Below are 12,107 nucleotides of genomic sequence, written 5' to 3' on the forward strand. Positions count from 1 at the left end.
ACAAAACGTGTGGAAAAGTCTTCCAGCTCAGGAGCATCAAGTCCAGTAGAGTTGAACACCATAACTACAGGAAAACGCATTCAGATTTCAAAGTAAATGTAAAAAAAATATTTTTCCTTCGAGTGGAGGAAATGGAGTAACTCTTCAGGATTGGTACACATAAAAAAACAATTAATCAAAGTGAAATTGCTAGTTTTATATATTACATATATAAAGGTACTACAATATATGTATTGACCTTATACATTCTCTGTCTTGAGGAGAAATCTTACATGACTTTCACTGACGCTATATCTTTTACATATAGATACAAACATATATATATATATATATATATACACTCAAGATATGTAACGCTAGCCTCAGTGAAAAGTCCAGAAAACCTAAGGCCAAGACATCGTTGTCGACCTAACCTTACCTATGCAGTAAGGATAATACAATATATCACATTTCCTACCTGTTCTCCTTAGTTTGCTGTTAAACTGCTGAAGTCAGTTGAAGACAAGGACAATTACTTGGCAAACAGCCAATCAAATTGCAGTGAAGCAACAGCCAATCAGGCGTTTTCCCCCACCTCTCTTGACATGTGAGGCAATCCCCTCTAGGGCCAAACACATGTAAAACACCGTTTAAAAGCTATCCACTGACTTTAAATAGAAGAAGTATGATGAATATCAACAACAACCAAGGATTTGTTTGCATTAATTATAACAATTTCTAAATTACTCAGTACCACTAAAACCACAAGTGTTGCTTCGCAGGTGGGCTGGCGTATGGAGGGCTTCTCCTCTTTTATCAAATGTGATCAATTGAACAACAAGTTAATTACAAACTGTCAAACCAGTACAAACTGGTTTCAGCTTCTCAAATGGGAGGATTTACTGCTCCTCCATTTAATTATTTCAATAATTTAATTTGAGGCTCTGATTTATTGTGATGGCAGATTAAAATAATGATTTACTTAAAAATGAGCTCCACATACCTCAACCAACTAAAAATGAAATGTAAGATCCTGCTTTTACATTAATACAATATACATTTGTCTGATACACTACTTAGGCATAACCTACATAACCTACTTTTAACCTACTTTTAGCCTACATAAGCAACATTTTCAGTGCAGGTATTTTATTAGTACTGGAGTATTTTTACCGTGTGGTATTAGTATTTCTAAAAAGATTTAAAGATGTAGGTTACTTCCTCTACAACTGTATTTTCACCTATAGTATGGTCGTTTTTGCCCAAACTTTATCCCTACAAGAAACGTTCATGGTAGAAATTTATTTTGAAGGGTTATACAGGAAATTGTTTTTTGTTTTGGTGTAGCTGCACGAGTCACATGTCTGCACCGTCCCCGTTATCCGCTGGTATAAAAACGAGCAGCAGAGAGACTGGATCAGCTTCAGACGGTTTGGCGTCTCAGGAAACAAACAGAGGTGAGTCAGAGGGCTTTTATTTTGTTGACAGTGTGCAGCTCGGTGATGCTCAGAGGAAAATGCTCTCTTTCTATTCCAGCTGTGGCAATAGTGTTATGATGAATGACAATAGAATAGAGTGCAACGCATTTCCCAGGTTCAGCTTATGAAATGTCTGCATAACTTTAATTTGTGTGTGTGTGTGTGTGTGTGTGTGTGTGTGTGTGTGTGTGTGTGTGTGTGTGTGTGTGTGTGTGTGTGTGTGTGTGTGTGTGTGCGTGTATTTATTTTTTCATTTTAAATCTTTGGTCTCCTCAGTTATTTTTCTTCGTGCAGACATCATGGCTGACAAGGTGACAGCTGTTGTTTTGTATTGCTTACTCATGGGTGTGACCTCCATCTTTGGATCAAAACAACTGGATTAGGATAGATGACATCATACGGTTGGTTCACTTTAATAGACTTTAGTCTAGGCACACCCAGCAGCAATACTAACTTAAAAATAGGAATATTAACTTGCTATTTTACACAGAACTGATGAGTGTTGAGTGCAGTAACAGAGGATTTTAAGAAAATTCTGTCAGTTATAATAATAATAATAGTCCTCCAACTGTATATATTGTAGAACAGCTATTTGCTGTATTAACAGTTCTAAAAATGGAGAATGTTGCACATCAGAACTGACCCTAATTTCTCTGCAACCACATGACAGGTAAATCCTTTGGGTGCAGAAATCTCCAAACATCTGAAATGAGGCCAGAATGAGGTCACATGTGACCGTGTCCCATTTGTAGCAAATAGAGCCCAAATGATCCAGATTAGTTCATTGTTCCATCTTCTGACATTGGGGAAGTCGTGTGTGTGTGTGTGTGTAGCTTTGAGACAGAAACAGAAGGGGAATTAATCGATAGTGAAAACAAGCACCAGCTGCAGTTATCAGCTGATGTATAAACGTTACAGATATTTAACACATGGCAGCTCAAAAAGATAAGATATCATGAAACTTTACTGAATCCATGTGTCACAGCAGCACAGTAAGTAAACACTGAAGTTAGGAATTACGTAAATGATAAATAGATTGAGCAAAATCCTTGCTTTTTAAGCAATTAATCCACAAAACCTTTCAGTTCATATTAAAGTTGTGTTTTATATAACTTCCATTTAATATTAATATAGTATTATTATAAAGTGATATATGTATTGCTATGCAATGTAGGATAAACTAGTTTTAGATATGGACTCTGACAAAGCGTCGGATGTTTTATTGACTTCATGAAGCTGGAACCGAACGTTCTAGACGGCCCCGGAGGCAACATCTGCAAGGTTGGTCAGCTGGCATTCTTTCAGTCGTGGAACCAGGATGTACAACAATCCAGCTAGACATCTGCAATGTCAATTATTTCTCCTTTGTTATTTGTTTCACTTTCTCTCTGTCAACCTTTCTCTGTTTGTTTGACTCTCTCTGGCTCTGTCTGTTGTTGTTTTTTATACGTTGCTCATTCTTTCCTCCATCTGCACCTCAAGTCTGACTCATTCTGTCTTTGAGGGTCTCACTGGTCACAGTCTGCCCCTGTTGTTTACAAACCTTCCAGTAACTGGCATGCTGTAATTAAAGTGAGAGGCTTATTGTCACATGAATAGTGACCTCATTGTGTCAGCGGCTGCAGTTTGCTGCACTGTTTGTGTTAAACTCGTGAACACATGAGCTAAAGAGGAGAAAGTGGGACAGGTTTTTTAGCTCCCAGGTGGGCATTCAGTCCTTTTTTTTCCTGTTTTTCACAGCAGATTAAAAGCACAGAGATTCAGAGAGGTTATACCATCAGCACATTGACTTAATCTTCCTTATAATACTTATAATAGTTGCAGAGAAATGTATCTGAAACGTCAGAAAATACTTTTTTTGAATCCACAATTTTAAAGGATTTTTAAGGGATCCAGACGTTTCCTAATATACCCAAAAGTGTCAGGGGCCCCCTGGCCTTTACCTACAAAATGTTGCTCAAAGAGACACGTGCCAACCAGGTGGAGACTCAAAAGGCCCTAAAAGAAACATAAAATGACTACAAAGAAATGCAAAACAGCTGCAAAGAAGCACAAAGAGAACACAAAGAGACTCAATACAACCAGAAAGTGACGCAAAACAACTATAAGGAGACTCAAAATGGCTGCAAAGAGACACAAAATGACCACAAAGAGATGCAAAATGATTACAGAACAAAACAAACACAGACAAAAGTATCTACAAAAAGACCAATCAATCACAGAGTGACACAAAACCAGAGAGAGATGCATAACGATTACAAAGAGACACGAAATGACCATAAAGAGACACAAACCACAGAGAAATGTGTGACTAAGATAAAGAAATCACTAAAAAAGAAGCTAAACAACTATAAAGTTGGTGTGTCTTGCTCCTATGTTGAAGAGGTCTTTTGCATGACCGTGACCAGAGGCCCATTGTCTCATAATCCGTCCATGTGCGCAGCCATAAAAACGCGTTTTAACATATTAGAGCGTCAATGGAAAGCTAGAAGAAGACGATCCTGAACATACTGTATGTGATACTGTCGGACAGTGTGGAATAAGATGAAAAGAGTGGGGGATATGTATGTCAAGAGGTTTTATTCCATATGGGTCAATATCTCTCTTAGTTTGGATAATATAATGACCTACCACAACTTAGCTTACACCTCAAACGTATGTGGACACTTGTGTCCACGTGTACTTAAAAGCTGCTATAATATATATATATATATTTTTTACATTAACAGCTGATTAACTGACTTACAGTGATGGAACCAAAGAGAATTATCACCTGACTACAGTTCCCCTTCAGCTCTACAGTGTTTTAGCATCGCTCAGCTCATTATTTTTAAGTTTTTTATAGTTTTGCCGTAAGTTTATTGGTTCAGTCTCAAAGCTCTGATAAACCCACTGTACACTATTTGTCCAGCAACAAACGACAGACATAGTTAGCGACTAGCTGGTGAACATAGTGGAGCATTTAGCAGCTAAAGAAACAGAGCTTTCTCTTAAGGGTTGATGGAGACCAAAAACCGAGCTAGAAGACATTCGGCCAGAAACACAACTCCAAATGAATGATAATGTTGCTCTGTGTCTGTCGGGTGTGTAAAGAAGCTACTGTTCACCATAACTTAATCTTGATACAATGACAGTGTTGCATTTAGAGCGTGTTTCTGCTGCGTCCCCAAGTGGCTAAATGAATCAGTTATGGTCACTTTGTGCGCCGCTAGAGAAAGCAAGTAAAGAAATGCTTTTTTGAGAAGACCTTGACTGACCTCAACACCATCTAACTGGAACGCCCGACAGCTCAGCTAACATCAGTGTTGGACCACTGAATGGGAAAACAACCCTTGCAGCCAGGTTTCATAAATATTGTGGAAAACCTGTAACCAGAAGAGTTACAGGTTACAGGTTTGCTGTTACAGCAGCATATTAGTGTTGTCCACAATGTACGCTAATCATTACTTATTCACTTTCCCCATTCTGCTCGTCATAGCTGGCAAACTTCCTCTGGCACTTTAAAATGATGTCATTAGATTGGTGCATTTAGATGGCTGCGCTGTGTATGTAGAGGGGAAAAGGAGGATTATGTTCGGCTGCAGAGATGATCAATAGGATGGAGGCTCACGGAAAGAGATGTATACTGCCTGGGAAAAGCTGCACAGACAGGAGAGAAGGCCAGTTCATCCGTCTGATGACTCTCTCTCTGTTTTGTGTGTGTGTGTGTGTGTGTGTGTGTGTGTGTGTGTGTGTGTGTGTGTGTGTGTGTGTGTGTGTGTGTGTGTGTGTGTGTGTGTATGGGAATTTGGAAAAAATCAGGAGCTACACTCAGTCTCTGTTGAATATACAGGCAGCTGACTGAGCACACGTCATAGAGAAAATGGGTAAACAGAGGAAGGGCCAGATGTTCGCTTTATATAATGCATAGTGAGTCAAAGTCACAGGAAACACTGATCTGAGGTCAGTTAGGTGACTATGTCCTTTTTAATTGTTTAAGCGCATGAAACAGGAGAGGAGGTAAATGAGTCAGCAGGCATGAGTCTGAATTATTAATCGGTATTGATCAGTGCTGTTATTTTTATGTTGTGCTGAGTAGGAGCGGAAAACTGCTGATCAATGACAGTTATTTTCTACTGCGTAGGTCACTGGTTTCTTTGCAGCTTGTGTCTCCCTCTAGAGGAGATGGAGGGACATTACAACAACATTACACCAAAGCCAGATGTTTAACCTGAACCTGGATGTTCATGTTTTATTCCCCAGGTTTTTTTTCTTCTCATCATTGCCTGCTGGCCCCGTGAGAGTCAGAGAGGATGTTAATGATGATGATGATGATGAAGAAGAAGGGATCCAAGTCTCTGGCTGTGGTGGCTCTTCTTCTGGCCTCAGTCAACTGTGTCCTTCCTCCATCAACAGATGATCTTAACCGTAAGTAGACATGATATTGTGGCTGCAGCAGAAATAACAGAAACAAATAACTGAAAGGCTGCACAGCTAAAACTAAAGTCACAGTATACGAATGGCTACATATCACAAGAGAAGGAACATGTATTAAGAAAATACATTTTAATTTCGGTGAACTGGTCTTTTTTAAACAAACTCAACCTTTTGAAAACGACTAAAGATTTTATGAAATGAAATAAAAATATTTATATTTGTGTGAAAATGCCTACAGTGAAAATAAGGGGATGTGGCTGTATTACCGGGTGCAGAAAGAAGAAAAAGGGCATTTTCTTATAAATAATATTACATATAAATAAATAAAATTTAAAAAAAGCATTAAACAAAAATATCCCGTGTATATTTTATCATTACATAATCAGTTTGTTCGTAGAGGGCAGACATTCAGGAGTCTGTGAATCGACACCTGCAGTAAATATGTCGTGTTTGCTTTTTACAGAGATCTCACTCCAGGGAGAAAAGTATCTGGATAAACAGATTGTCACCGCTGTTAACGGAGTGAAGGAGATGAAGAGCGTGATGCAGAAATCTTCAGAGGACCACCAGAAGTTTTTGGACGCTTTGGAGAAAACCAAGGAGCAGAAAGATGTAGAAACATATATATTTCATTATATTACAATCACTTTGTTCTAACTTACCAAACCTCAACTGACACCAGATGCTACGACAACAACTGGCAATGAGTTCTAAAGATCCTACCAAAATAAGAGCTTACCTCTTGAACGTTTTGTTTCTGTTTCACGACAGGAAGCAATACTTACGGCTCAGGAGATGGAGGCCAAGCTGGAGCAGGAGCAGGAGGTTTGTAACGAGACCATGAGGGCTCTGTGGGAGGAGTGTAAGCCCTGTCTGAAGAACACCTGCGTAAAATACTACTCCCGAACATGCAGCAGTGGATCTGGACTGGTGGGACGCCAGGTCAGACAATCGCATGTACACACACACGTGCTCATCCTAGATTATACATACAGGGCTTTGATTATAATCCAGATATTAGCTGGTCAATGCCTCCCTTTATAAGGGATGTAATGCAGTTTCATTGATTAATTAAATTGCTTTGAGAAAACATCAATACTGCTGATTGTTTATAGGAAGCCCTTAAACTAAAGTGACTGTAATGCAACCTTTCTTTTGGATCAAGTGTGCACAAACATGTTGCTTATGAGTGATATCTTTGGATTCAAATAATAATTTCAGTGGCTTTTCTTGTCAAGCAATAGCAAATATTTTGGATATAGATATTTAAGATTTTAGATTCAAAATCAAAAGTTCTCCTTTCCTTTGCAGCTGGAGGAGGTGCTAAACAGGACGTCTCCCTTCTCCATCTGGATCAACGGGGAGAACATCGACGTCCTGGAGCAGGAGGGGCAGCGTCAGAGCAAAGAGCTCAAGAACCTGGAAGAGAAATACACAGAGATGGCCGATGGTGTGGACAGCATATTCTCAGACAGTATGAAGGTACCGTTTACTTGTTAGACCGATGGATGTAAACACTGGACACGGATACATATGCAGGATTTAGCGTAATCTATTGGCAGAAATGGAATAAAGTACTCGTTACTATATTTCCTTTAGTGTATAATTACCTGAAACTAAGAATCAGGGCAAGTCCTCTTCACTGAGTCCGCCATGTTTCTACAGCAGCCGAGAACGAACCAAACACTGGCTCTAGAGAGGGATACCTGAAGGCCAACGCAGTTCTCCGTCACACTTGGTGAAGGAGGGGCGAGCAGAGGGGTATTCAGTTGGTTGCAATCTGCAACCTCACCCTCACAACTAGATGTCACTAAATCCTCCACGCTGGCCCTTTAAATGGAGACAACCAGCACATAATAAACGATGGCAGCAGTAAAAGAAATTCGGAAAGAATTAGTCATCTGATAATAAAACCAAACTTCATAGTTTATAGTAAAGGGAATTTTGTGTTCACAGCTCGTTCTGCTGCCTCCTGATTATGGATCTTGAATCATGCATCAACAAAAGTGATATGGATACAACAGCACACTAACGGCAGAACAAAGAGAGTTAACAGGCTTCTGTGTTGTTCTTGTGTCTCAGGTGGCTGATCATGTGCACTACAACCCTCCGGTCTTCTTTTTTCCCAATTTCCTGGGACCGAGAAGAAGCATCCGCTCTCTCTTCCAAGATCGGTTCCACGGCTTCCAGAATTTGTTCTCCCCCATGATGGGCATGGGCAGGAACTTCTTCAGCTCTATGGGCTCCATGATGGACATGGACTCAGACACAGCTCCTAACGAAGGTACATTTTCTGACATATTCTGACGCCCCGTTTACTGATTCAGAAAGCTTTCGTAGGATTTGAAGGTTTTATTTGTCTTTTGACACTCTGTGATACAACTGCACATTTTGAAAAACCAAACACACGTGTGTTCGGTCGCAGACGGCAGCGTGAACGAGGACGTGGTCGTCACCAAACCTTTTGGCAACGGCAGGATGACCTGCAGAGAGATTCGCCGCAACTCAGCCGGCTGCCTCAAGTTCCGCGACGAGTGTCAGAAATGCAAAGAGATCCAGCATATTGGTAACGCAACACTCCGATGAAGTGTTTTATTCTTTCTTCTATGTTCTATGATCAATATTAGTCCGACACCTTAACATTGATACAAGATCTGTAACATATGGGCTGCCAAACGAAACAAATAACGCGCAATACTGAGGACAAACATGTTGAATTAAAATAAGATATGAATAACATCCTCGATGAATGAACGAGTAGTGCAAAATGTATTAAAACTAATAATAACTAATAAAAGTGGGGGCAGTGAGGTCCAGCTGTGTCCTTTCATGCAGACTCCTCCTTCAGACCTGAATAATGATACAGAGATGCTTTTATTAGAGCAACACAATCAGGATTTATGATAATTTTTGGAAACAGGAAGGGCTTCAAAGGATTTTTAAAAATGTTTAAACAACAATAACCTTTTTGGCCACTGTTGTTTAAATATTTAAATACACCACAGTGAAAGTCCTTGGTCAGACGTGATTTAATCTGGGATCAAAATGCTAAACAATATAAAAAAATTACGCTATGAAACAAACGTGTCCTCTTCTAATTAATGTAATCCCAGTGTCGTAAGTAAAGTGATTTTTCTTGCTTTACTCGAGCTCATAATGATGATGTTTCATTCACAGACTGCTCCGGGACGAAACCTCTGGAGGGCCCTCTGAAGGAGGACCTGGAGGAGGCGTTGGCCATGGCCGAGCGCTTCACTCAGCAGTACAACAGCCTCCTGAAGACGTTCAAGGAGCAGATGTTCAACACCTCCTCAATCCTGGATCAACTCAACAGGGAGTTCGGCTGGGTGTCGTCTCTGGCGAAAAACACCAAGGACGACGTCTTCCGGGTTCAGATGGTATTGTCACATGTTAATTCATGTTAGTTGTGTAGTCACTGATGGCGCTTTTCCTAAATCAGAAAAGAACACTAATTCCTAACAATTTACATGTTTTTATGAATTATTTGGATATTTTAATTGTTTGAAAGTGTGTCATTTTGTGACACGCCTGTTTTTTTTTTGTCAGCAATACCTTTAATGCATGACAATTGTTTCTTTTGTGGGACAGTAAACCCTTACACTTACATACTCTTAGCATGACGACCACCTTGCAAGTTGGATTTAATACTATTAATAATGTACTTATTTATTGTTGTCGGCGTTACAACAATAATGCAACTTTAAAAAATACCAAATAAACAAAGTTGCAGCAGTAAAAGCCACTATATCAGCATACGAACAGTTTGCAGTATATCAGTATTGGAAATGCACGTCTGTTGAGGCTGTTTAAGATGTGCAGTGACACTAACAGATGAACTGAAACCGTCCCTGTACTGCAGGTGAACAGCACAGACACTGATGAGAAAAATCAGTCCGGAGAAACAGATGTGTTTGTGCAGCTCTTCGACTCTCCACCCGTGAAATTCAGCGTGCCGAGAGACATCCCCTGGACCGACCCCAAGTTCTCTGAGGTGGTGGCCCAGCAGGCTCTGGACCGCTACAAGGAAGCCAGCGTGTGAGTGTCGAGGAACAGCTAACCTGTGTTTATTTTTCCAAAAGCTCAAACTATTTCTCAAAGCATTCGTATCTTTTCTTGTTACTTGATTATGTTTCTCCGTATTGAACTGCCACATGTCCTCAAGTTCACCTACGATTGAGCTTCAGAGCTGCTAGAATTTCTCAATTTCTAGAGAACAGTAATGGCAGTGGACCAAAGTAACAGAGTAGAGCTGCTGTCATGTGGTTATTTAGTAACGCAACCTACAAATCCTACTCGAAGTCCTCTGTGACTTCAGTTTGTCTGAAAATCAACTTCCTAAAGGCGATAGGATATTAAGTAATCACGGACGATCTCTTTCTCTCTTTTTCCAGTTTGGTCAAATAAAGTCCCAACCTGTGCTGTGTGCTGACAAGTGAATGTTCTGGACTCATCAAAACACACTGGAGGCCCCCCCGACGATAAACACACCTGAGAAGACATAAAACCTGAAGACAACCCACTGGATCTGTTGTAAATCCTCTTCAAGTCCCGCTTTTGCAAACAACTCAGTTTAACCTCAAAGATTTGCATTGTTACATTAGAGCTCTTTGTCCTGCTGTAAGAGAAGATATCCAGTAGATGTAGATAGCATGCCTACTCATGTCTATAGTACCTTCAACATGAAGGCCTTAAAACCTTTGCAAAAAAAGGGGGCCATAGAACTTCAATGATTTCTGCTTGTTTCTGTATAAATTCAAAACGTATGTAATTGAGTGTGGAAGGTTGTTTTTCTCTGCATTCAGCCTTTCTAAAGCATAACAATTAAACTGAGATTTCCTTCACCACAGTTCAAAAAACAATTAATATTTGGTTTGTTGCAAAGATTTATAGAAAACTAAAGTTTAGAGTAAGAGAATTTAATCTGTTTCCGTGACTATAAAGACCTGATCTACCCTTCTATAGATCTCTATGTAGCTGTTATCTGAGTTGGGGGAAGTACTTGGTTTCCTGGAGTTAAATTCATTGATTGGAGAGATTTAAGTTGGGGAACAGGAGTTGATTATGTTTAGGATTGCTTTTTGCCCCTCTGTACAACAGTCTATAATGAAGGAATGGAAATCTAATAAAACCTGCTCAACCAGCTTCTTTTTGTTTCTATTTAAACTTGTTTTTTCGTCGCAACGTTGATTTATGCATTTAGGAATCAAAAGCTTTTCTCATGTATGGAACCAAAATATGTTAATACAGAGAGTGCATGGTGGCCAGGGACTTCAAAGTTCTTATGACTTAGAAAAACTTTCAAGATTAAGGGAGCCCAGGAGGTCTCTTAAGATGCTAAATGCAAAAATAAGAGCATGTCTATTGCCTCAGGGCTCTCATAGCGAACAGTGCTGACAGAGCTAACAGTGCTAACCTGTTAACCTGAGGGGGAACTGGACGGTGGGCGCTACGCTAGCGACGCCATTAGCTATAACTAACCACCTGAGAGCAGTGCAGAGATCTTTTTAAATATCCACGATGCACCACCCATGAGCCAGTGGGGCACGTTCACATGCACCAACATGCACCGAGCACGGTAAACAAAGCAGAGAGAAGCTCCATTAGAACACAGAGGGAGAGCGACTTCATTCTCTGCTCAGGTAGACATTACTCCACTCTATAGCAAAACATATTCTGTTTGCAAAGATGGCAAAAACTCATAAAACTGCACTCTCTTACCTCTCAGCTCAGCTGCTTCCTGTTTGGTTTGATTGTCCTTGAGATTTCTCTTGAAGATTAATTAGATAATGATTTGCAGGTGCTGCAGTGTTTTCACTTTCCTTGCATCTTCATTGTCTGCTCAATCCTTCCAGTACTAAATTATTCTCTTATACGGTGTTTAAATTTGAGCTATTTCACAATTATTTATTCTGTAATTATGTATTTTTATGTCCTATTAATTGCTACTGGAGCTATTAAAAGATTTCACATAAACCCAACTAAAAAAAGATTTAAACCACACAGATTTAAACTCAGCTCTGCTTCATCAGGACTGTGCAGCCGTCAGAAAATAACCAACTGTTGATTAAAATAGTTTGTTTTTTTACTTAGCCTGGTCCACTTTAAAAAAAACGCGAACAGCACACAAATAAATCTCATGTAAAATATCCCAAAGTGCTCTAACCGTGGCAGAAAGTTGTGTTGTCATGTGGTACCTTACTGCTCATAAAAGAA

The 12,107-nt window shown here is 39.8% G+C and overlaps 1 protein-coding gene across 1 annotated transcript; it reads left to right on the top strand.

The window, feature by feature from the left end:
- Window positions 1-5,703: 5,703 nt before the first annotated feature.
- clu (clusterin) lies at window positions 5,704-11,036 on the top strand. Its single transcript, XM_076084235.1, has 9 exons — window positions 5,704-5,864; window positions 6,337-6,485; window positions 6,645-6,815; window positions 7,185-7,355; window positions 7,956-8,157; window positions 8,299-8,439; window positions 9,051-9,271; window positions 9,754-9,929; window positions 10,286-11,036. Exons 1-9 carry the CDS (start codon window positions 5,750-5,752, stop codon window positions 10,296-10,298), a joined length of 1,359 nt encoding a protein of 452 aa, XP_075940350.1. The 5' UTR covers window positions 5,704-5,749; the 3' UTR covers window positions 10,299-11,036.
- Window positions 11,037-12,107: the final 1,071 nt, after the last annotated feature.

The sequence above is a fragment of the Anarhichas minor genome, unplaced genomic scaffold (genome assembly GCF_050575085.1).
Source record: "Anarhichas minor isolate MPS153535 unplaced genomic scaffold, ASM5057508v1 ptg000136l, whole genome shotgun sequence".
NCBI lineage: Eukaryota > Metazoa > Chordata > Actinopteri > Perciformes > Anarhichadidae > Anarhichas > Anarhichas minor.